Source organism: Rhea pennata, chromosome 14 (assembly GCF_028389875.1).
Source record: "Rhea pennata isolate bPtePen1 chromosome 14, bPtePen1.pri, whole genome shotgun sequence".
Taxonomy (NCBI): domain Eukaryota; kingdom Metazoa; phylum Chordata; class Aves; order Rheiformes; family Rheidae; genus Rhea; species Rhea pennata.
In genome coordinates, this window is record NC_084676.1 from 738964 (window position 1) to 765591 (window position 26628).

Below are 26628 nucleotides of genomic sequence, written 5' to 3' on the forward strand. Positions count from 1 at the left end.
ATGCCAAAACAGCAGGGGAAAGAGAATGCCAATAAAGATAAATGATTTCCTAATTAAGCCTGGAGACAAGGAGAGGCCAAGAACTGTTGAAGCCTTGTGGGAGCCAGGGTGAACCCAAGCAGGCTATAGCACCACTCTGGCAGGGGTCTTCAGGCTGACATTTTTAAACAAAGGAAAAAGCTCACTTGGCAATAGATCTTGCAAGACCAATTCCAGATGCCTTGAAGCTAAGACTCTTCTCAAGCACCGGTGTTGTTATAATCACCAGGGGAGCTTCTGTCTTGCTAACTCTTACGATGTCATTATAAGTCTCCAGTATTTGGGGTTTGGTTTTAGCTACTGAATGCATTTTTTTGGATGGGGGTGTGGAAGACAGCATCTCCTTTGTTTGTCTGTTTATTTTTAAGGAGATGATGGACATCATTTTGGCCAGTGCACCTGGGACTGAACCAGGGAACTTGAGAACTGAAAACACAGCCACATGGGTCTTGAGCTAGAACAACCCACAAAGCTTGCAAGCTGGGGCTCACCAAAGGTAGAGATTCAGGGAATGGGCATTTGAGCAAACACAACTGAGTTAGAGTGTCTAACAAGTTATGGCCAGACACTAAGCTGCTTGATCTGATGGTGCATGCAAACTTAGCCATGGAAGGAGGTTTATATGCCCAAAATTTTGTCTGTTTTTTTTCCAGTGACGTTAGATGGTCAAATAAAAGACATTTCCTCCCCCCTACAGACCTTAGCCTACTGTAGCTGCAAAATGTCACAGATTAGCTTGAAGCAGTCTAGTTGAGAGATGGGCTAAAATCACATTCATTACAGTTTAACTTAAAATGCTTTACCTAGCACTTAGGGGAGGAGGGCTAGGGCCAGGGCTGAGATGTGCAGGCAGTTCATCTGGGACAGTGCATCGCATACTTACATTCAAAAGTTACCAAGTCCCCCTACATTCAAGGATCAGACACAAGCAAGGATCTGTAACACACACTTACCAACTGCAGAAAAAAAAGACTCAGGAAAAAAGAATGACTTGAATTGCATCCTCAAAACTTTGCACTCAGAAAAAAGAGCCTCAGAACTGTAACTAAATCACTTGCACAACCCTGTGTAATAATATGGCGATACCTTTTGCAGAGATTTTGGAGGGATGACTCTCTGCCCTCTGGAAGGTGTCAAGCCTTTCCCATGACCTTCTGTATCTTTTCACACAAACGCTTTTCTCTAATCTGAATATTTGCAGCCTGGTTCTGCTCATCTCTGTTCCAGTGCTGCTCCACACAGGTTCCCCACAGCCCACTGCTTTTAGCATGGTATTTCCCTTTTTTCCTTCTCCAATTCTTTTTAAAGTACTTGATTTTGCCTTTGAGGTTCTTCCTAGCCTTCTTCACCCCTTCTCTCAATATCTAAAGTTTTGTTCCTGCCTCTGATTTGTCCATCCTGTCAGCTTCTGTGATATATGGAATATATCATGATACAACTTCCATCCATATTTATATCATCTACTTTTGGAGACAGAGAAGTATCTTTTCCATGTTGGGTACTGTGAGGCCTCTGGCTCTGGGAAGGATCCTGACATGCTGCTATGAGATACAATAAACAGAGACAGAACCTCTGATGAGCCTGCTTCATAATACTGCTCCAAGATCTTCAATTTTGAAAAGCTATTCAAATCCTGGCATTGGGATTTGAGCAAAATCCTTCAAAATGTTCATGGAATGGATCAATTGCCTTGAATTCCAGGAGAAGTAGCACAAGGGAATCTGCTCTGACAACAGGTCTGTGCATCAGCCTGAAACCCAAAACTCAGCCATTGCGCATTTATTGATTTCACACTTTGGCAGTTGCCACAGACTTCACAGGCTCAGAGGACAGCAGCATGCAGAGGTTCGCCTCTCAACAGACTGGCCACAAGTCCACTCTGGAAAATGGTGTGCAGTTGCCTTGCACTTCCTCTGTTGTTCCACACCTTCTCATCACAGGAATATCCATGGCAATTCTGAGATGCAGCCAAGGGCAGAATTTGAGGATGGAGGAGGGTTGCATAAGTCACCCTACTCTTTGGAATGTACTTATTGATCTTCTCCCCTTTTGTTGACACTACGTGACCCAGGACTCTACCTCTTGCTTTCAGACCAGCATCAGTGTCAGCTATGCAGAGTGAGGACTGGTCGAGTCTTCCTTTTAAAATCAGCCCATTCCAAGACTGGGCACAGAGAGAGAACAGCACTGCTGAGCAAAACTGCTTTTCGGGTTAGAACAGTACTTTAATGAGGGGGGACAGGGGTAGGAGAGAGAAGGAAGAGGGGGGTCAGGGGATGCTTGGTCCCATCATGGGCACCCACAAGGACATTAGCTGTCTTCCATACCTGCTTCTCCTACTGTTCCAGCAGGCCAAACACTGAGTGGGGCAGATAATGGTATAAGAGGAGGAGAAATGAGGACTTCACCCACACAGAAGGGATAGTGACTGAGCAGAAAAATCTGAACCTTATTCTTTCCTCTGTTATTCAATTACTGTGATTGAGAGAGTTTTTTTTTTCTTTTCTTTCTTTCCCATTTACTGTTTAAGTAGCTAATCATGAACTAGCCAGCTCAAGCCCTGGAGTTCATAGCAGCCAAAGCAGGGCCACACAGCTATGTGTTGCTTCAAGGCATTGCCAGCTTGCCCATTTCTGTTGTGTTACTCCATAACTGAAGAGTAGGGAAGAGTCTGGGGTGGTTCCTGTCTTGCTATACAGAGAGACGATGCTCGTGGCTGTGACTCTCCCCCTTCCTGATAGAGGTGATTTCTCATGGCCATCCCTACTCTGTGCTTTGTGTTGAAATGATCTCTTCTGCTTGATTTATCCCACTGCATGCTGGGGAAGGGGAATGTGTTCTCCAGGGCCCAGGCACTGAGGTGATGGTGCTGCTTAATCTCTGACAGTTGTCTGACAGTACTTGACCGTAAACTAAAGAACTGGCTATTCTGAATCTTCATCGTTAACCTGCTCTCTCAGGACAAACTCATCATCCTGCAGAGTGCCAGAACAACACATAGACACCAAACAAATCTTTGGTGAGAGTGAAAACCTTACATATGCTGCAGTGCTGGCCTTTCTACTCTCTGCAATTTTGGTGTTGGCTCTCTGTTCAGACATAGAGGATGGAGTTAATGTGTAACCACAGCAGTTTATTCAGTGTGTCCTTTGCAGAGGTTATGTTTGGGAATTTCCTTTTCCTAGGATCTCAAGTATGTTTAATATATACAATGATCTTCATAGCCAATTTAGGGAGCCATATAGTCTAGTCTTCAAATTCTCCTCTTTAGCTAATTCCTTGATTTCTTTATTCTTTATATATTAGCTCCCCTATTTTTAGAAGACTAATAAAATATTTTCAGATAATAATAGTCTTAAAATAATCCTAGAGTTATTTTTGTCTTGAAAGATGCTAAAATAGTTGAACTCACTGATGACTCAGTGAAATGGAGGTATTTCTGAAGCAGTGAGTGGCAGCTGCTTTCATGCTCACCCACTCTGAGATGAATGGCTTTGAGAGGATATGATTTGGGGAGGAGGTCTTGTTTCCTCTTATTTCCCTTTGGAAGTGGGAAGAGGAGAAAAATGACTCAGACTTGACGAAAGTGCTGATGAGAACATCAGTCCTGTCATGAAAAGTTCCTCCTGGACTGAGATGAAGTGCCTGTTTCTTTCCTCCAGCTATACATGAGGCCTCAGGGCCTGAGCTTAGATTTAGACATTTAACTTTGAGATGCTTAAATTATAGCAGATTAGGCCACCCTTCTGGGCCAGAATATGCCAGGATCTTTGTGTAGGGCTTGTCTCTCTTTTTCCATTGTAGTCTGGAGATTGCTCTCCAGACAGTGATATACTCATCACTACAAACTGTTCTTGCTCTTAACTGGAAAGGTATTTTGGAGGAGCTTCTTCTGGCCAGGCTGAAGGTCTCCTTGTGAATCTTATTCTCCAGAGTTTGCAGAAAACATATTCACCATGGCTTACTTCTCCACTGGCACCACAGGAGATAGAGCATGGCTGAGTCATATGGGCTGAGGGTCAGAAAATACAATAAGGCAGATTTTCCCCTGGAGTAAAGAAATGCCAACAGAATTGCACTACAGTGAAATGATGGGATCTGTCAGTGACCCTGGCCCTTTCACTGAACAAACAGCCTGGGGCAGTGCCTTCCTCTGGAAGAATGGCATTGTCTGACAGCCAGGCACTCTTGTGAACACACAAGGCAGGACTTTCCCAAGTGTTAGTGTCCCCAAAGAAACACACTGTTCAGAAGAGCAGCAGGAAACCTGATACAAAACTCTTACGCTCCTCATAATGCTACTGCTTGATACTACTTTAAGAACATACATCAGCCCTTAAACAAACATAGTATCTGCCTGTAGGGACAGCAGGAGGAATAAATTGAAATATCAGTTTCCTAAGCAGTTTTGAAGTATTTCAGATGCACTTCACAGAATCACACAGAATGGCTGAGGTTGGAAGGGACCTCTGGAGATCATCTAGTCTAACTCCTCTCCTCAGGTAGGGTTACCTAGAGCACATTGCACAGGATTGCGTCTGGGAAAGTTTTGAGTATCTCCAAAGGAAACCCCACAATCTCTATGGACAACCTGTTCCAGTGCTCTGTTACCCTCACAGTAAAGAAGTTTTTCCTCAGATTCAGATGGAACTTCTTGTGTTTCAGTTTGTGCCTGTTGTCTCTTGTCCTGTAACTTGTCACCGTTGAGCAGTCTGGCCTCATCCTCTTTGCACCTTGCCTTCAGATATTTAAACACATTCATAAGATTCTCCCCTCGGTCTTCTCTTCTCAGACTAAACTTTAAGGTAGTAATTTAGAACCAGATGTAGACCTGTCATCTTCTAGTGCATAGGCATTATCTGTGTGAATTAAAATGTGCATAACTAATGCTGTGAAACAAGGTGTTTGTCTGGCTGTTTCAGTGCTATCTGAAATAGGGAAATTCCCATTACTGTGGCTATGCTCTGTATCAAAACTCATCTTCCTCTATATCCTTCATCTCTCTGATCCAAATCTGTGACCTGATATAATATAGCACAGTATTGAGACCAGGAGGAACTACACTGATCTGGCAAAGTTTATGAAAAGCAAGAAAAAAAAAAAAAAAAAAAAAAAAGCTTGATTTTTCAAGGGATTCTTGCTAAAAAAAAAAAAAAGCCTAGGAGAATTTCACAAACTATGATAGAAAATAAAAACAGGCTGTTCTGATAGTATGACAGTCTTGTGCATTAAAACAAAATAAACCTCTTCTTTGGTTTCACCTTGACGTTGACATTCTATAAGTAAGAGCATTACTTTTTTATCCTGCTTACATTTTCCCCTAGTTCCACGTAAAAGATCTAATGTCTCTCATTCTGTTCTTGGAGATGAAACTGTTAAGCATGCCCCCTTTCTTTAGCCTTTTGTGTCAGTAATAACTTACTAATTTGTACCTTTGGGACTTAAAAGCTTTTGTCTGTAAAAGGTCACGTACATAGGTGATATTCTAATGCTATAGTGGATTTTTTTCAGATACTGCACATGGTGAAATGTGCTGTGCATATGAGATTATGAGGTGGCCAATAATCATTAGAATATCTGTCCTCCAGAAGATGAAGGCAATGTGTTCATTAACACTTTCAGTTCTGCACTAGCAGATGTCTGAGCACAACAGTGTGCAAGGGTGGTGTTTTCTGGAAGACTCGGAGTTATAGGCTACCTCTTCAAAGCTGCCCAGGAACCCATGTCTTGCTGCTTTCAGTGCATATTGCCTTACTCATTGGTTACGCCTTGCAGCTCTAGCAACTAGTATAGCATAGCAGTGATTTAGAAAACAGATGGCATTTTCTGTTAATAAGAGTTAAGACAGTTCAGAGAAACTAATGGCTTTGCTGGGATCAGTCTTGTTGGGGTCATATGCAGTAGTACTAGGAGCCTATCTTGCCCATCTGCCAAGCATTACTACACCCATCTTTGCAGAAGAGGAGAGGAACATGATCCTGGACTCAGCTGCTCTAGCCTAACAGTGTAAACTACCTTCGTCAGGTCTCTCTAACACCTTCTTACTAAGGTGCAGCACCCAACTGTCACCAGGCAGCAACAGGATCTGGAGGCTGTTAAATGCTTTGCTGTCTCTTGGGTGCTACTGGACTCCTACGCATCACAACGACAAGAACCACCATGCTCAGTAGTGTCGCAGGTGACCTTCCGAAACAAGAAAAAGCAGAGACACTTATGGTGTTAGAAATCAAGGAAGCTTTGTACCTCTGTGAATCGCCTGCTTATTTAGGCACTCATATTTGAACTTGTCCAAAATAACTGGCTTTGCATAGCAGAATAGTGGAAACCTAGGATTAGAGGGCTTTAAGAGATCTCTGCACACTGTCAGCATTCATTTAAAAATTATGCCATATGGGGCCTAAACTTGTGCAATTGAGCACTTGACCACATCTTGTAAAACAGGGCAGTGCCTGTGTCCTGGAAGCTGTACCAAGTCCTCATCAAGTGCTTTTAATTTACTAATATAACCAGTAAGATATTCATGCTGTGTCCTTGCACCTTGGCCCTCAGTAGAAGCAGCATGTTAGGATGTTAAAAAGATGTCAGTGTGTTCCTGTGAAGGACTTCCTATGGATTGGTGGATGATGCTTTGCACATCTTTGCACAAATCTTTTTCAGATGATACATGTAACATTGGAAATATTTCCAAAGCTAATGATTATTTTCCACATAAAAGGAAATTTATTTGCCTTCAGTGATTTAGGCACTGAGACCTTTGTTACAGCTGTCACTGTTCCCAAGACTCTAAATGCAGTGATGTGTGACACAGACCTGAGACAACAGCTTGGGATAGAGAGTGGAGAAAGATAGTCTCTCTAGAGGAGAATACAGGATAGCAGTCCCACTATGGTTTCATGAGTGACTGCTGCTATGTGCTGAAGGCTCCCAAAGCATTGAATTAGTTAACAAAATATTTTTGCCTATTAATCAGAAAGACATCCCAGAGAATGAGACATCAATCCTATCCTATGGGAAAACCAACAGTCTTTTTTCCTTTTAACATCTGAACTGTTCTGCCACAAAACTGCTTCCATTCTCATTAAGCATGCAGCACAGGTTGAAAGGTGACATGGGCAGTCTTCATGTATAATCTCTTCTGCTGTTTCCAGGTACTTCTGGCCAATATCAATAAGGTGATTATATGGATTTCAGCTCCCACATGTTTGTACTGCACTGGAGTGTGCGTATTTGGGGGAGTCAAAGTGCTCTGTCACTGACCTGGATAAAGCTACAAACTAGCTGTCTAGGTCAAGCCATGGGGCTTTGATTTGCATACTGGAAAATGCTGAATTCCTCCTCCCCGACATGACCAAAGCATGTGTTTACATTCAAATGTACTACACTGAAAAATGCTGCTGGTGAGGAACCCCACAGCTGATAGACTGCTTTTACTCTTGCAGAGAAAGGTGCAGAATACATGGTTCATTTCCACATCTCCTTCTTGCAGGCAGAGCCTGCTGTTCATCACTTTGTACATAGCAGAAAGTTACCTTTGTACATAGCAGAAAGTCTGTGTTCTGGGGTGCTGAAATTCCTGGGTTCAAAATCCCCATGAGACTTTCTGACTTTCTGCACGTGGCCTGTTATAGAATGAGATTAGGTAGCAGACCAAACTTTAGCATCAGGCTAAGAACAGTGTGGTTCAGTCCTGACTCAGAGGGAGAAATCCCTTAGGAAATCACAGTAATTGTGATTCCTCCGAAGGGTCTCATGCAAATCCTGACTAGGCTTGAGCCTATTCAGCTTGCAAGGTCAGACCGTCCATCTGCTCAAGATGGGGTGACCTACCAGGCAACATATCAGGGTCAGGAATGGTTATCAGTTCATGAAGATGGTTAGCAATTGAATAAGAAATATCTGCTGTACTTTTCAACAGAAAGATTTCCAGACTGCAGTTCAACAAGGTGAAGCTGGAAGATGCTGGGGAGTACAGCTGCGAAGCAGAGAACGTTTTAGGGAAAGACACCGCAAAAGGCAGCCTGAATGTGAAAAGTGGTAAGTTAGAAATCAGCAAATGTCTCAAGCTGTCTGCCATGCAAACAGAAAACAGGAGGTTTTGCACATGATCCGTCTTGAATTTTGTTTCATGCTTTCAGTATATCAAGTAAAATAATCTTAGGAGATAAGAAAAATGCAGCTTAGCATAAATGTTTATCTTTGTTATCTGTCACAGGCAATGTGGTTGACATTTCAAATAAACTGGCAGGCTATGTACCTTTTAAAGGGGGGAAGGAGGAAAGAAAGCTGGTGGGTTTGATGTTTTCTTATTTTTAAAAGAACCTCTGAGAAGCAACGCTCACCAGAAGACAAAAAAATTAAGCCATAAAGCCATAGCTTTGTGATGAGTGAAGTTGCTTCTGGTTTTCATCCTAGAATGTGTGCTCCATCTCTTAGAGCTCAGTGGATGGAGTCTGAGGTTAGGTGGTTTTATTATCTTGGGCATTACAATTATATTGCTTAATGTGATGGTTTGGGTGCGCCCTCCAGCTCAGAAATTCCCTAAAGTGATTGCCAGAAGATTGGAGGGTGCAACTCAAGGAGGGATGATTCTGTATAAATCCTATTTCCTAAGCTCTTTCTCCCACCATTCACAACAGGCCATTGAGGGAGCCTGGGCTCTGTGCTAGCAGCCCTTTGGTGCGACCCAGTTTCTCTGTCGCTCTGCTTTTATTAGCATTAGTTACATATGAAGGAAGGTAGCTTTGTTCTGCTATTTTATTTCTCTATTAACCTCTGCCTCAGCAGTGTTTGCAGTCCTGAATCTTTACTTTATAAAGGTGGATTGTCACACAGCCTTCAGTTAGTCAGCCTGTAAATGGCCAGTGCTATGTCTGCTTGCAAAGGGCTCCAGAGGTGAAAGGCAATCCATGTTCAAATCTTCTGTCTATGAAGTTAACCCTAAAGCTCTGCTATGTGTTTTTTTTTCCAGGTGTTATAGAAAACATATCCAGAGTTAGCTAACTGAGGCAGAGCCCCTCCTTTTTACTGTCTCATGCTCTGCCTGTCCAATTGCAGTGTAAACTATTCCTTTCCTTTGAGAGCTGCCTGTGCAAAATCCCCCATGAGGTATGCATGAGCAGTGCATGTCTACAAAAGAGCTCTGTCTATGTCCTCTTCTTGTCCTTCCTTATCGTTAGCAATACTTTTTCACAAAATAAAGTGTATCTGATTGAACAGTGCTCCTGCATGCTGCTATTGGTACCAGGAAAACACAGGTTGGGCCACTGCGACTTCATACTACTTCTTCCTGCATGTACAAATAATGGTTGCATTTGGTAGTGCATAACTCTTCCTCCACATGGAGGTTTGCTATCCAGCAAGGACAGGAGCAGGTGGTTGCTCTCACTCAGGTAGGTCTTGGGTAGTATGAGGACGCATCTGAGCTGCCCACCAATGCGTTGAAACTAGTAAATGAATGAAGGGACCCAAACATCTGGCCTGTATCTTTGCCTAAAAGGAGCCACAGGCTGCAAGGTACTGCAGATTCAATAGACAGAAGATTGCATGGTTTGTTCCACTGTGGCTTTATCTTGATTAATCCGTTCTCTAAGCTGCCTTGTAAATCTGCCTTTGGCTGCATGCGCACCTTTGCTGCTGTTTGCAGGTCACCTAGCAGCACAGCAAGCATTTGCAACTGAATACTAGTTGTAGTTCCTTGCAAAGGGAAGTTACAGTGATTGCCTTAGGTTTCTGCCACTCTGTCCCCTCCTTTGCACTCCTCTGTTGCTGCTCTTTGGAGCTCCCTAGAGCCAGGCATCTTTCATGTGTGTCTGCACACTTCTTCCCCTGGAGTCTCCCTGTTTCCTTCCATGCTGTCTTTACTGTTAGGCCTTCTTAAGAGCCAGATAGTTTTCCTCACCTCACTCCTGCAATTTGCCTTCTTCTATGATATCTTCCAGTAGAAAACTCCTATGTACTTCTCTTTGAATCCACAAGCGTTCATCCTTCTGTCCCTGCCTGCATTATTCTCTGGGCTCCATAGCGATGATCTTATTCAGACTAAGTCTCAACATACTGATCTGTAAAGAACTAGGAGTCCATAACAATGAACTGGAGTTGAAGCAAGAGCTAGTCTCCCCTTGGAGGCTTCCCTCTTCCACTGAAGCTCCCTCCAGCTGCTGCTGCTCCTTACTGTCCTGTCCCTGAACCTAGCATATCTACCTCTCCTGGGCAGACTGCCTGAGACTGATGCTGTAGGACCTTCTGCTGTAAATACACTTTGTGACCTGACAGCAGTACTATTGCAAACACTGTAATTTTGCTCTGATACTGAATCCAGGCCTGAGAAAAGGCCCTAAGTTAACACCGCATCTTGTGACTCAGAGGTTCAAAGTTTGGGGAAATCTCTGGATGCCTCTGAAGGGAGATGGCATTACAAAAAGTGGTCAAAGCTGCTTAAGCTTGTGAAGCTTGAGATGAGTATTGTGGAAAGGGAGGAGCCCATTCAGCCTGACATACTCTTCCCCTTCAAGAGTGCAGAGGTCAGAGATGGAGGCTCCTGAGCCCACTTGAGCCCTGGCTAGCAGAGGAGGAGTTCACAAATGAGATGCTCAGGCACATGGAGGTGAACATGTGAGGTTCAGTCTCTGTTGATAACAACTTCTCAGCCCTATGAGGCAGCATTGCCTTTGCAAAGTACTCTTTGCTCCATTCCACTACGAGTTCTTGGTTCATATCAGTTTCAGAAGACTATTTCAGTCTTGCAACTCTGTTGCAGATCGCTGAGAACACTACAGTGAAAAGAGATTTTTCTTTAAAAAGAGAGCAGCCAAAATGCAGCCACCAGTCATCACTGAGAAAGTGTCCATCATCCAAACCCATTAGCTTATTTTCTGTAAAACTGAAATATTGTACTGTAATATTGATGCTGTTTTCATAGTTTCATTATTTTGAGGCAAATCACTTTCCAATCCTCTTTATTGAGTAGTTAATACTGACACTGCAAGTGGGAATGAGGGAACGTTTGAGATGTGATTACTTTAGACTCTTTTTTCCTCATAAAATTTCTAGATTTTCCCTTAGTTGAACCCCATCTTCCTATCCCCTTCTCCCTGTCTTTGCTAAACACCTATGGAAAATCAAGCTTTTCTTTTCTTTTTTTTCCCCCCTTTTTAATTCTTCCTCTTTTAATTTACCAGTCCTTGGTGCTCCCTTCCCTGTCTTTGAAAGGGTATATGATGGCCCTGGTCACACTGCACACACAGCATGGGCTGCCAGTGCTCTCTCCTTGGACAATTTTATACCTTTGGATAGTCATGAGGGGCTTTGATTCAGAACAGGCTGTTGCTAACAGCCAGTTTGCATAGAGCTGGTGAATATTGGACTTCCCTAGTATCCTGATTTATAAAGAGGAAAGCACTATGTGTTCGAGGCTCCTGTATTGCCTTGGGCCATGACCTCTATCTATTTTATATAAAGCATTAACTTATATTGAAGAACAGGAGAAGCAGGTAGAGGTTCATCAGATGATCCCATCTTTTTCTAAACTCACCTTCATATTTTGGTCATTATTATGTTCCATGATCCCATCTTTGCATTCTCATGGCCATCAAGGTTAAGAGAACATCCCACCATTTAACTCTCCATCTTGCCTGGTGAATCCTGAGCTACATATCCTGAGCCATTTCCACGTTTATCACAACAGAGATCCTGATGGCATGAATCTTTTTATAGCAAGGGAACTGACCTGCACTGTGCCATCTCCTACAGGAACACTCATTTATCTGCCTCTTTTACGTGATTATCCAAATAAGTATATTCTAACCAGTACTAACATGTCCATAGCTTCTCCAGCCTGTGCCACCAAGCATCTCTCATCCTCCTCCCTGCAATAGCTAAGCCCACCCTTAGGTCAGACTAGATATTTTGTTCACTACTTTCTTGCCTTAATTTCTCCAGGAACAACGAAAGCACCACAAGTCTTACCAGCCTCAGAAACTAAAATAGTTGTTATGGAAGAAGAGTGTAAGTACCTCTCCCCCTACTGCCCCCATATAGTTTCTTTTCCTTTATTCGTTTTGGTCTTACAAGACATTTTGTGTGAATGTTTTATTGCCTCCTGGAACCTTCTTTAATTTCTACTTCTCTCTAATTTCTTCTTCTCTCCAAAGCTACTGATAATCTTTCAAAAGTACAATTTATGTTGCTGGTGTCTAACCTGGAGAGAGGGAGATGAAAACTACTGCAATGGTGACATGAAGAATATGCTACTTAAAGCAGCAGCTAGATTTTAAGCACTACCAGGTCTTTTAATACCTGGGTTTATTGAAAGTGGTAAGATATACTTGTTAGCTTTTGGTTTAGGCTATTTTTTTTTCTTTTGAGTATAGATAAGAAAAACAAAAGAGGCTATAGGAAAGACAAGGAAAGAGACATGAGTCTTCTGAGCATAAGTCGTAAGAAAAAAGCTGAAAATATGGCTGCACCCTGTCATCAGGGTTTTCTCTTAAGCTTCCAGAAGTCAGGAACAACTTTCCTGAAATGTTTAATTTGATTTCATTTGGTGGAAGTGCTTTAGTGTTGCTTTCTATTGGGTTATCATGAGCAGAGTAGAAAATAGACACACAAACATAAAAGTCAAAGCAGAGAGTGATGTATAGGAATGCAAATCTGGAAGCCAAGTGCCTGGCCATGAGTTCAACTCATTCTGGTACAGGGAATTATTTCTATGATGGAGCATCTCTCCACTTGCAGTGACACTTCACAACCGAGACACAGTCAGCACGCTGGACAGCCTATCAGGATCCCATCTAAATGAGCGTACACCCAATGAGCCTTGGACAAGGCAGTTATTTTAAGATCTGTGCTATATTTCCATTCCAGTTGCTCCTGCCCAGAACTGACAACATAGCTGGCTGTACCTGTGTGTTGACAATTCTGCCTTGCAGATTTAATGCAGACATTTTCTTCTTGGAAGACTGAATCTTTTATGATTTTAAAGGAAATCTGATTTCAGCCACAGTAAGGCACTGGCCAGGTATCATTTAACAGCTTTCCTCATTATAAAATTACACTTGAAAGTTTACTCTTGTGTTGTGCTTGGCCATCCAGTATACTGCTGACTTTGTATTGAGATGTAGCAGTTTTAACACAACGACCACACCATTTTCTCCCAGATTTTGCTTTTGTGTTCACTGGCATAGATTCATGCTATATATTTATCACTTTAGATATATGCTGATTTCACTGAAAGCAGAATTTTGACAATAGACAAGAAACTTGCAAAAATGCTATGTGGCCTGTATGGAAGTTTCTACTTTGGAGAAACTTTTCCCTTTGTGGGACTGCCGTCCTTTATTGTCTGTTTTTTTTTTTTTTTTTTTTTTTTTCTTACTGAAGTGAAGAGACGGTAAAATCTCCAGAGTTAAAGTTGTAACTAGCTTTTTCCTTTACATTCCTTTTTTCTGATGTCTCACAAATGTTACCTGAATAACACATACTCCCCTTGATTTTTACATGTAGTCGGTGTTGATCTATCATAGAATTGCACGTGTGTATAGTATGTAAGGGAAGTCAAGAAGTTATTGTGAGATGTGATGATCTGGAAAGCTACAAATACCTCATTTTTGTAAAATTCTTGCATTTCTTTTAAATACCTGTATTTAAAAGCTTGTCTAGCATCTGTAGGCTGTCCCAACTCTCATTGTTTCAGTAAAAGACTTTAAATGATCTACTAGGTTTTAAACATCATGTGGAGAAAGCACCATGTGAGCTGATACTTGTTTGCTCAGGAAAGGAAAGTGCCTCACTCATGGAACTTTACGTTTATGTTTGATCTATGGCTCTGGTGCAAAGCAGGCACATTACCAGGCAGGTTTTGCAATGATATAAGACCCAGCACCTTAAGAGGCTCACTGTGTTCTCTCTGCAGCCCAGCTAGCTTCTTTGGACAAGGAGACATTCTCATTCTGAATAGCCCCATGGCCCTCTCCACCTCCCCTGCCATCTTCTTGCTGCTCCTGGTGTATGAGTTTTTAACTAGCATTTTCCATGAAGGTCCTAGTTTCTTTCTAGGTGGTCTAATCTTCCTTTCCACTTCTGTCTTGGGAACAGGAGTGGGATGTCACATACTTCCCCCTTGGAGTGCAATTTAAAGCCTTTTTTAACACCTCTAAGTGAAGCTGCCAGCAAATGCTATCATGTCCTAAGTCACTCCTGCCTTCCTCTCCTTCTCCAGGAGTCACAGACATGTGGGCACTGCTGTATCTTTGCTTACTGGACTTTGACATACAGCAGGTTTGGACATCAGATGAGAGTACTGAAATTGCGATCCAGATTTCCAAGGAGTTCTCATTCTGCTCTTGGGTAACTTTCTTCTCTGAAAGCATATTTTTTGTTACACTGCTTTCCATCTCAACACTTTCCAGTGCTTTCCTGGCACATGGCACCATTAATCAAAGGACAAGGAGGCAGGGTTGTACCACAAGTTCTTGTCTGCATCTATACTGTCATTATGGTGTGCATGGATTCTCTTCCCCAACTGCTGCTCCCCCTGCCTACATGTTGTCTGGAGCAAGGCCTGTGGTTTCCTTTGATGGAGATATTGCTTTGTACAGGCATGGCAGCCATCATGACAGTATGGAGAAACCCAGGCTCCCATGGTATTTTTAAATAGAGACAGTCTCCATACCAGTCTGGGTCTGTGACCAAAAACAAAGCACTCAGGTGATATAGGATCTGTTTGTGCTGCATTTTGAGAGGTATCTGGATCAAAATCTGCCTTTCATCCTGATTCCAACTATGTGGATGCAACCTGGGACCTGCCAGAGGGAGAGCTGGAGTTCCTGCTGCCTCCACTACAGGGCATCTGCATGGTCTGGAATCCCACTCAGCTTCATTTAGCAGTGTGGATAACTTCAGATAAGCTAAAGCCATCTAGCAGATGTACCAAGCAAGGCCATGGAGTAGGAAGAGTGCTAGCCTGGCCACAGAGGTGTAATATAGATCTTAACCCAAACTTTGGTCCACATGATTCAATTGGACTTTGACAGTCAGATTCAGAAAAGAAATCTCTGGTGTTTGAGAAAATGAGTGCATATTTTGGCATGGTACTACATTCTTACACTTTCTTCTGAGTATATGCTTGCTTCAGAGCATTGCCAAAGTAGAGATGTCCTAGGTGCATTCCGGCATAATGCTCTCTGTGCTCCTCAGAAAGCACTTGGGCTCAGAAGAGAAGCTGTCTTACTACTCTTAGCAAAGATTATGCCTATTCAGCCCAGTAAGTATGAGATAATTGTAATAGCCTGGTCTATAGTGAAGAAGGGTTAAAATAAATCGTACTGTACATTTGTCACAGGCTAAGATTCTGCAGTTGGGTGGTTACAGTGGCTCAGCTCACAGGTAGGAACTTGCAAAGATGGGTTAACTTGATCACATGCCCTGATGCAGAGAGAAAGGTCATTTATATTCATTTCAACATCAGAAATTACTCCAGAGTACTCTAAATGGTAATGGGAATCCATCACTGTGCAGCCCAAAGCAGTTAAACAAGGTTCACGAGTTTGTGGCTACAAACCTGATTGGTAAACAGAACAGGAAATTTAATGTCAAAGTTTAGAAATGTTTAATGGAGACAAAAATGTAGAGAAGAATCAGAGCAATCTGTAGAACATTTTGAAATGAAAAGTTTGTGCAGGACAAACATACTGAAACCTTATCAAAATCTCATTTCTAAAAGTCAAAATAATGTTTGAAATCTCTGAAAACGTGAGGTAATCTCTTTTGCTTGTTCTCTGCTGTTGAGTTCTGAGTTGTCCTGTAGTCCTTTTCCTCATCTTTGACAAATGGATGTACTCTTAAGGATAAAATAAAATATAAGCTGGGTAGAGGAAGTACTATTTTTGATACTGTCAAGGTACAAGATACTCTGTTAGTCATGAACGGGTGCTCTGAACCAACATGTACATCACTGCAGTTGCTTATTGGACTGTAGTTCATGTTCTATGCCTGAGACATCATCTAGCTAGTCTGATTGGGTCTCTTTGCTTTACCAGCCTGTGTAGGTTTGGCAGTGCTTGCAGGGCTATCTCATCTCTCTCTACGGGTGCTCTACAAAATAGCTGGGTTTGAGATCAGATGAAAAGACCAAGGAGACAGAAAGGGCAGGAGAGAGAGATTGCTGAGTTATACTGGAAACATGAGGACTTGTGGATAATTTGTGAGGCACTTGAATGAAAGCTGGGACTCTCTGAATGATATCTGGGGCCTTTACTGCAACCACTGGGGATCCTAAGCCCTCCCTGAAGTCATTTTAAAGATGACTTGGGAGGGTGGATGAGAAAATCCATCTTTCTCCAGTTAAGTCTAGCTCTTCAGTTTGATTCCACAGCTTTAATAGCTGTCATCTTCATGCTGTTCTTAGACTACGTGCATAGACCTTTCAGTTTGGATTCATTCATACACTCTCTCTCCCATTTTACTGTCCTCTCCAGTGTTAAGCATGATTGATAATGGGAATGTTTCCATTACTTTCTCCATCATGGGACTTTTTCTCTCCCATATGAGACAGACCTGGTGGGCCATGGTTGCAACGGCTTTTCTGTGATGTGATCACCTAGTTGAATCAAAGCCTCAGCATAGTAAGATGTGCTACATGAATAACGTTCAGCTAATTCCTTCCATCCTCCTCAAGTCCATGCTGAAATGGCCTTTACTGGATGCTGTTTTAGATTGATCATGGTAGTTATGCACATTATTTTGCAGGTAAACTTCTGCTCACTCCAAGTCTCTCAAGTCTAAAGGCACTATGCTCTCCTAGAGCTGACAATATTACATGAGCATGGTGCTGTTGGTCTGTAGCTAAAGGGTGTCCAGTCAGCCCAGAGCAAAGGTAGAACACATGTGAGTCATTCTGCCAAGGGCTATGCAGACAGCCCAGTTATTAATGCTAGACTGAAAATAAGTCCTGGCGTGGCCTTTGCTCAGATAATTTTAAACTCTAAAGTTAGGGTCCACAGCTGGAGGTGTGGTTAATAACTGGGTGAGGCATGCATGCACACAAGCATGGTACCTATATATATATATTTATAGGAACCTATATATATATACACCTATAGTACCTATATATATATATATATATATATATATATATATATAGGTATATATATTGCAGATCTCACTGTCCATCTGCAAAGAGAGTTGTGGTATGCCTGTTTGGTATCAGGTCAGGTTCATTACTCAGTTTTCACACGTCTCATTGTTGAAGTAACCATTGCAGCAAGGGTAGGTTGTGTTACTACTTGCAATTCTATGTAAAGACAGGCCATTTAAAGCGGAAGACAGGAGGCATGGCATATGGTATTAGAGGGATCCTGAATCATTCCTTTGAAGAAAAGACTGTATGACTATTGGTTAGAGCAGGATACTACCAGGAGATCTAAGTTGCCTTTCTGACTCTGTTGTTTGACCCTGGCATGATGTTTCACTTCGTGGGCTTCAGCTGTCCTGCCTGCAAAGTATGCATGCTGGCAGTGGCCCTGCTAAAGGTTTTTTACATTGTAAACCAAGTCCTCTCGTTGAAGTATCATGTTGTAGCTTTTACAATTGATTATGACTATTCAAGAAAATAAAATGTTGCAGTGCTATTAGGTGTTTTCTGGAAGCCTGGTGGTAGTGAAAAGGCTAGGAAGTGCAGCTTTGTACAGCTGGAGAGATCAGCCTGGAGACGCGACTGAAAGCTTTATGTAGGAATATGCAATAGCTACACATCCTACAGAAACAAGCAGTCCCCTTGGTGCTCAGAAACCTTTAAACTGGCTTCTTTTTGAGACACCCAGACAGTGAAGATGGAAGATGTGTATTGTTTTGATCAATGATATGTTGCTCTGAGCTGAGTATCCTGCAGTCTGGCATTTCTATTGCAGCTATTGATCCCCTTAAGAACTGGGAAGGTAGTTCCAGCAGGATCTATATCAATAAAACGGAGGGGTGAATACTAGGACATTCCCAAATGAGTAAACATGCTGGATCAGAATGTTAACTCTGGAGTCACCATCACTGCCAAATGAGCCCCAGTCTGGACAGGCTTTTATGATTTTAGGTAAAGTACTTTCAGTTTCTCAGATAGCTGATGATGAGCATCCAGGCTCCATTCAGGTCTATTAAGAGAAGAGAGTGCCATGCCAGATATACAAAAATGTCCCACAGAGACAATGATTAGGATTAGCAAGCCCTCAGTATATTAATCAGTGTAAATCATGGATTTAGTGTGAATTGCTCTAGGATTACAACTAAGGAAAAGCTTGGCCAGACATCTTTTCATACATGTTCTGACAAGGGGTAGGATGAACTAGGTTGAGGGGAACCTCAGCAATTCTGTGTTTTATCAGTAAGTAAATGAGGTATATACAGAGTAGGCAATTTGTATACACTCTCTGAGCTGCTGAGTTCATTTGTCTAACTGAATGTCTAAATATTGAGAGAGTAAAGTGTTTGTACTCTATGAACCCACCAGTCAACATTATTTAAAGGAAAAAAAGGAGCAGTAAAAAGCAGGTCTAAACCATCACTGTCTCCCTGCTTTACGCGACAGTAGCTGTAGTTCATGAAAAATAAAGTATCATTTATGGTCCAAGCTGCATTAATTAACTCTTCGGAGACTGAAGGGGATTTTACTATTGCTGTTACTCATTCAGTCAATAAGGACAATGTTTAATACACACATGAATTAATCTTATAAATCGCACATCATTTAAGCTTTGCAGACAGCTCACCAGTCTATTCATAAGAAGCTGGTACCTTGGCAGGCTCAGACTCACTGCTACTCTGCAAAAGAAAAATATCTGTGTTCAGCAGGGATCAAAACTCAAAATGGACCTTAGGAATGATTATTAATACAATAGAGAACAAAACAGAGTGATATAAAGACCCTGGTGCATCCCTGGCCTGTACCTTGAGATCTGCCCACAGTTCTGTCTCACCATCTCTAAAAGGAAATAGTAAACCCAGATGGCCCAAAAAAGGATTGCAGCAGTGCTCAGGCTCTATATGATAAAAATTAACAAACAGATCAGTATTCTCCAGCCTGGACAGAGATGGCAGACTGTGGCTGTAATGCCACAATGAGAAAAAAAAATAGACAAAATGACTGGGGAATAATCATCTTTCTGATGCAGCACCTAGGAAAGGATAGGTCAAAAAAAAAAAAAAATGAAGAAGAAGCAAAAGGAGACATGCCTACATGCTGTCTGTATAACACTGAAACTTTGCCGCAGATATTATGGATTTTAGAAGATTGCATTCATTCAAACAGCACCTAGATACATCCATGGAAGAGCAATCCATCAAAGACTATTAAATATAAAGCCACTCTGGCTGACTTAGGCAGTCTCTGAGCTGCTCCTCCTAGATGGTATAAGAAAATTATCATTGTATGCTCACCCTGATCTTATACCCTTCTTTAGACATTCGATATTGGCCACTCTCAGAGGCAAGACAAGCTTTGATTTGACCAGTTCAGCTTGACTTTTGTTCTTTAATGGCCTATATTTCATGACATCCTTTTCTCAAATGGGGTTTGGGCTGACTGCCTCTTTTTCTCAGCTTTTGCTGCATCTTTGATACTAACAAATTGGCTGTAGGTATATTGATTCAGTTTTAAAATACATTGTGCTTCTTCGGGAGAAAAGACACTGTCCTTGCAGAAAACAGGATTTAAAAGATAACTACGTTAATAACATATTCCTAGGAGAACTGATCAGCCATGCATTTTTCTGTCAGAAATAGATCTGCTGACAGCTCTGTTTTCAGAAGTACACAACATTCACATCCCAAGTCTCATTCAAGTCAGGTTTTCTTATTTGATTAAATGAAATATTTTAATCAGATGATTAAAAGGGTTCCTGGGAGACTATTCAGGGCTCCTCGGTAATGGAACCTGGAGAGAGTCCAGTGTAAAGCTATGTAAATGATTAGAGGACTGGGGCACCTGCCCTATGAGGAAAGGCTGTGAGAGCTGGGCCTGTTTAGCCTGGAGAAGAAAAGCTGGAGGGGGGATCTTATCAATATATACAAATATCTTAAGAGAGGATATCAAGAGGATGAGGCCAAATTCTTTTCAGTAGTGCCAAGTGACAGGACAAGAAGCAATGGGCACAAACTGAAACACAGAAGTTCCACCTGACTGTACGAAAGAACTTCTTTACTATATGAGTGACAGAGCACTGGAACAGGTTGCTCAGAGAGGTTGTGGAGCCTCCTTCCCTGGAGATACTGAAAAACCTGCCTGGATGCAACCCTGTCTAACATGCTCCAGGTGACCCTGCTTGAGCAGGGAGGTTGGACTAGATGATCTCCAGAGCTCCCTTCCAACCTCAGTCATTCTGTGATTGTGTGATTCTGTGAGAATCCCACGGAATCTCTGGCTCATCAATACTGTAATCCAGTCTGGTATCACATCATTGCACAGCAGTGCAATCCATCTTTTCTGGCAAAAAGGGTACATTTTTATCTGAGGTGTTTTCTATTGGAAGGTTCCTGGCTCTGTCTGCATTCCTCCCTCACTGTCCTTCACCCTCTTCCCTTCCTGTCTGGAAGACCCACTCAACAGTACATTCTCTTCCTGTAGGATTTATGATTTATTTTGCAGAGAGAGAATTTTCCAGATGGATGCCACAGATCATTGCTTTCTAGCAATTGATAAATTACCTGTTTGAAGGGGGGGATGGCTTTCTGCAGGCTGTGCTTCTGCTTTTTCTGTGTACCTTTCTTTTTGCACTTGTACTTTGGTTCCTAAAGTGCCAGTGCTTCTTGATCAGAATGGACTCTTAGAGCGTTAACAGAGATCCATCCATTGTACAGTTTTAATGCACTTTAATAAAGACCAGCAAGCAACCCAGACCAAACGCCACCCCATGGGTGACTTTCTGCAGCTTCCAAACTGTGTGCCAGCCAAGCAGTACTCCGGGACTGCTCAAAGGGGCCATTGTTGATTTCCTATTTTACCTGCTCCCTTGCCATTTTTATACTTCCTTGGCAGACCATTCAGTACTCTGCTGCTGCTTCTGCCTTCACAAACTGGCCCAGAGGAGCCCAAAGGGAGCTCCAGAACAAAGCAGGTAGCTTGTACTAGCCTGGCAGCCTCTATGACCTGCATCCTATGTTTCCCATAAAAGTACATGCTGAAAACCAAGCAAAGCCTGGCTCTGACTGTGTTCTGGGATAGAAATGCATGCTGCCAGACTGGATTTTATTTTCATGCTCAGTTTTTAAATGTCAGTTGGCATTAAGTCTTGGTTTATGTGGCTGGATCAAGCAATAATAAAGGTGAATACATGCAAAGAAACTCCAAGTGCTACCACACACCTAAAGCCCCTCTGTCCTGAACCAGTCCCTCCTCCCTCTCCCCTGGCCTTAAGAGTAATGTGCCTCTGTACTGCAGAGGTATAAATAGTACAAACTGGTTACCAATTGATTATGATGATTTTGGCTTCTAGTTCCCATTAACCTTAATTGGAAGGAGGAACTGAATTTCCCTGCAGAAATTTGGGAGTTTTCGTATTGAAACATTGAGCTTTTTTTTCACAAGGATCTCTTTTGGTGGTGCAATCAAATCATCTTACTGTCCTAAAAAACAGGGTTCACTGTAGTAGGTGTGCACTGCTCTGCACATACTGCTCTCAGATACCTGGTGTTATATGACCTATGAGGACAGCTGCCATTTTTCATCACAGTATCATCTGCATTTCAGTCTCTGCTGAAGACTTTACTCTGCTGAGCGCATATCCTAGGCTTTGTCACGGACAGAGGGTGGTATTGTCTTTCTTATGGGATTGGACAATGCATTAGATGAAGCAAAATAAAAAGTAGACTTAATTCTGTCTTGAACTGCATGCCGGTATCAGTATAGGTTACTGCTGCTGTGCACAGGATGAACGAATTGGAGAGGTTCTGGAGTCTCCTTCTCTGGAGATATTCAAGGCCGGCCTGGATGCAACCCTGTCTAACATGCTCTTGGTCATCCTGCTGAGCATGGGGGTTGGACTACATGATCTCCAGAGGTGTCTTCCAACCTTACTGATTCTATGATTCTATGAAATTGCTTATTCAGGGAGAGAGGGATTTCATGCAGTCAGAGATACTCTTAAAGCAAGAGAGTCAGAACAATCTTTTGGTTGTTCATGCATCACCTTAACATGAGGGGCTTCTTAGGGTGCTGGGATGTGCCTGTTGTTGGGAACCCTCCTTTGCCTATGGTTGCCATGACTTACCTGGCAGGGCTTGGGCTAGGAGATGGAGTATGAGAATGGAAAATTTGGCTCTTGTGGTGAGACTGCAGTCTGACACAGCACAGCTGGTACTCACCACAGCTTCTGAGCCTGCTGCAGAAGCAAGATGGGCACAGGGCCTGCCTGAGGTGTGGGAAGCAGCCCAGCTCTCTCCAAAGCAGGCTCTGACACACCTCATTTCCTCCCTTGTGGTTCTGATTGTGTCCTGCCTAGTTCTGGCTCAGCTTTTTCCTTTGACTCCTGTTCAAGATGGTCTCTGTTTTATTCCTAGTGTTCTAACCAGTAGGGAAGATGGTTGTCCCATGCGGAGCCCTTCATCCTACCCTGTGATAGGTCTATTACTGCATGGCAGATGTTCAACAGTCAGTCTGAAGTCACTAACCTTTCACTGAGCTTTGTTCATTTTTTTGAAAATATGCTAGAGGAGGTCCCCTTCTTAGAAACTGCTAGCACAGCATAAAAGATGCCGGAAAATATGTAGTAGTCACATATCTGGAGATGTAACTATGTCAGGACATAAACAAGATTGGTAGATCAGGAAGGGGGAATATCTTCAATGAGATCAAGTATTCAGCTGGAAAAAGCAGATGCTTTTGAGCACCCAGCTCTTCTTTTGTTGATGTGAAGCTGGATTTGCGATCCTGAAAGCTGGTCTGTTTTTGTAAGCTCTATCAGTTACTCTAACCAAAGATGTTTCCCCTCCTAGAAGCCTTTGTCTTGCCTATGGAAACCCTTTGTTTTCGGCTGTAGGTTTGACCGAGTCACTCAGAGACAAGTATTACAGTGAAACTGTGCAGAAGGCTGACAGTTTAATTTCCACTTTATGTACCTAGAAAGCTTTTCTTCTGAAAGAAATTTAAATTTGAAAAAGCATCTGAATCCTAGGAAGTGTCAATCATGTTGGCTGCCTTCCTCTTAGCATAGACCAGAGCTGACTGTATTCAAATGCTGAGTTCCTCTTTCATCTTTTCAGGTAGCCCCATTAGAGCATGACAGAAAAATACTCAGAAATAGGGTAGGGAGAGACGATGCTGTTCCTGGTTGTGCTGGACCTGTTCTTGGGACAAATTGAGGGCATTTGCTTCTGAAAAACTTTCCTCTCAGAGCCATGGAGCATCTTCCTAACATTGAAATGTCCCCTTCAGTGTTGCTGGATCTTGATCCAATATCATGATGCAAATCAAGTCTTAGCAGCATGCCATAGTAATTCTGTGACTCTGCAACACACCTTCTAGGCTTTCTAACTCCTGCCTGCCTATCAATGAAAATTTCAAAAATGTGTAAGGGGAGGACAAGGTGAGCTGGGAAAGGGGTACTTTTCCATACATAAATGCCAAAGCAATTATTTTGTCCTGACATGCTGATTACTTGGAGGAGGGTGTGCTCTGAACTCCTCACTTGCTTACCTACCTTTATTGGGCACAAAGAGGTCTAGTCTCAGGTCCTGCAGAGTTGAATGCTGGTCTAAAAGCAGAGATTAAGGTTTGCCGCTCGAGGGCTTTTACTTTGGCAAATGAACTACCTCAAAGTCATCTAAGAAACCAGAATTGCCCAACAGAGGAAGTAACAATATATCCTTTTTATGTATATGTGTGTGTATGTTTTTTGTTTTCTTTTTGTCTTTTTTTTTTCCTGCAGTAACTACGACTCTCTCCTCCTGGTCTGGGCATGCTAGAAAATGCAACGAAACAGCCAAGTCCTATTGTGTCAATGGTGGGGTATGCTACTACATCGAAGGGATTAATCAGCTGTCTTGCAAGTAAGTGAGTGTAGCTCTTGTTGTCAACATGCAAATTACCTGGTTGGGTGAGAGGAGATCTCTGTGCAATTGCAGGAGGAGGCTGGCTCTGAAATTCTAGCATTTGCAGTTAGAGCTATACAGGTTTAGAGAAGGAATCCAGAGGGTCGGGGTGGGGGAAGAAGGATTCATAGGTTCTTTTTTGTGTGAATGTCACAGTTCACTTTTCCTGACCTTTTTTCTGAGAACATGTTTGTCCTTGCTGTTTCCTCTCTCTCTCTTTCCTTTCTCCTCTGCAGCATCAGAGGAGATCGTGAACCTGCATTTTCCTCTTGTTCTCCCCAAGCTGGTTCAAAGCTACCTGTTTCCAGCCGACATGTCTCCTCTCAGAGCAGAGGAGTTTTCTGTGGTGCACATCCACCTTCCTCCTCTATAAGCTTAAGGGGTTCCTTGCTGAGGCCTGCCTTTTACCTCTTCTTTCTCCACTTCGTGGGCCCTGGACTGGATTTAGCAGTTGTTCATTACTTCAGGCTTTCCTCAGTGGCAGGCAATGGGTTGTTTAAGGCCCCTTTCAAATGCCTGCAAGAGCCTGCCAAAAAAGAGGATGGATACATATTAAGACATCCTTAAAACACAGTTTATTGAAGAGTTTAAAGTGGGGCTGCACAGTCTGGGCGATGTGGACAAGGATGTGAGGGCCTTTCACCTTTGGTTCAAACCTGTCACAACTAAAAAGCCCATTAGCCTCTCATGGCTCACCCTCAACACTTGATGTGGGATGTGAATGAAAACCCAGCCACTGAAGCCATGTGAGGCAGCACCCAGCCAGGCTAATGAGCTCAGGAGTTTCACTGAATGAATGCAGTCCACACCTGAGGTCACCTGGGGATCCAGGCATCACTGTGTTCATATTATAGAAGCCCAGAGTTGAGTGATTGCTTCCTGCCTGGCCCGAACACCTCTCTGTGGAGAGGTACTGCAAAAGGCATATACTGCTGTAGATATCAACCAATCCCACTACCACTGTGTGGTGTGATGTTCAGTAGGCAGTTCAGCTTCTCAGGCCTTGTAGGATGTATATGAACTGAACCACTACCTCTCCTGGCAGGGCTGTGGGCTGGGTTAAGCTTAGCACCTTTCTTCCAGTACTTTGTTTGCACTTTGCACTCTGTTATTTTGGCAGAAAGCAATAGCAAACTCCAACAACTCTCCTAAATAAATGCTTCCCTGATAGCTCTACCCATCTATAAAAGGGCCAAATGGAAATGCATTCTGGTGAGCTCCTACACTCTTACTTTCCAGTGCAGGATCTAGTGTCTTAGAAAAGGACATGGGATGAACGGTGTCTCCCAGTTGTCTCTGGCTTGCCTCTTCAGCCATAAGAAGTATAGGGTAGGACAGAAATCAGATTCTATGGTCCTCTATATTTCCCATGTATGAAAAGTAAGAGAAGCCCAGATTACTAGAGACTTGTGTTTTAGAATAGTTTTGTTTGTCTTTGACTTCTGAGTGGCTCTGTAGGTTTATCTTGCTGTATCCTTCCAGTGTTGGCCATAGGGATATACAGAAGCTCTGTCTGATCAATCACACAGCCACTATTCTAGGGTAACTGCAACTGCATGAAACACTAGTAGTTCCAGTCCTTCCATGCTGGGGAGGACTGAGCCTTAGATCTAATCCATATGTTCTTTGAGCCTGCAGGAGTGTGTGGATCAAAGTATGGATCTAGATGCCATGGCCTATCTTTAAGCAAAGTGCTGAACCCAAAGCACTGATTTAAAAGCTATTTCTTTGGGGAAAAAATTGAATTCAGATCAAGACTTTACAAATCAGAATGATTTCTAAGCAAGAATTACCTGAATTCTTGCCATACACAGGTGTGATGGTTAGGCACCATTATTCCTAATGAAGGATGTACATGGTAGCATATCTTCAGAAGATGAACTGATCTAGCTAGATCAGTTCCTAGCCCTGTTAGGAAAAGTCTACCTTCAAACCAGACTGTTATGATAACTGATGAACAGAGGGGCAGCTCAAAGATGAATTCCTTCAAGATTTTATGTGCCAAGCAAAACAGATATAAGTACTTCATATCATTTGAAAGTCATAATTCTTTACTTGCAGATGGTAAAATGATTTCTCTTTCTAATGAGTCCCAACATACCAGCTGTTAAAAACAAGGTGTGTATGAAAAAACAAAGGTGTGTATGAAGGACAGTAAAGTACTACCCAAAGTAAGGTACTTTGAAGGTCTGCACTGTCACTATTTGTCTGACTGAAAAGACAGTTCTGTGTTAACAGGAACCAAGGTGGACACAAGTTCCTTCCACATAGTACAATCATTTCTGCTCCTGTTGCTTGAGGAGATACTTGGATGTTCAGTCTCTCTGGATGTTTTTTATTATTAAATCATAGACTGGAAATAAGAAATGCTGGATTTTAAACTGGTATATTTTAGAGTTTCTGGTCTCCAAAAGGCAGTAGTTAATTATTGAGGAAAGTGGAAGGATTTGAGCTGATCATATGAACATCACACTTCCCATAAAATGACTTTCCCAATAAAAGAGAAGATTTGTGGTGAGGGCT

General features: G+C 42.5%; 1 protein-coding gene across 1 annotated transcript in view; it reads left to right on the plus strand.

Moving 5' to 3' along the window:
• Nucleotides 1-26628, plus strand: part of NRG2 (neuregulin 2) — a 172181-nt gene that overhangs the window by 111567 nt on the left and 33986 nt on the right. Inside the window, exons 3-5 of the mRNA XM_062587389.1 lie at nt 7955-8073; nt 11977-12042; nt 23943-24063. Coding sequence (XP_062443373.1) covers nt 7955-8073; nt 11977-12042; nt 23943-24063 — 306 coding nt within the window. The remainder of the gene's footprint in view (nt 1-7954; nt 8074-11976; nt 12043-23942; nt 24064-26628) is intronic.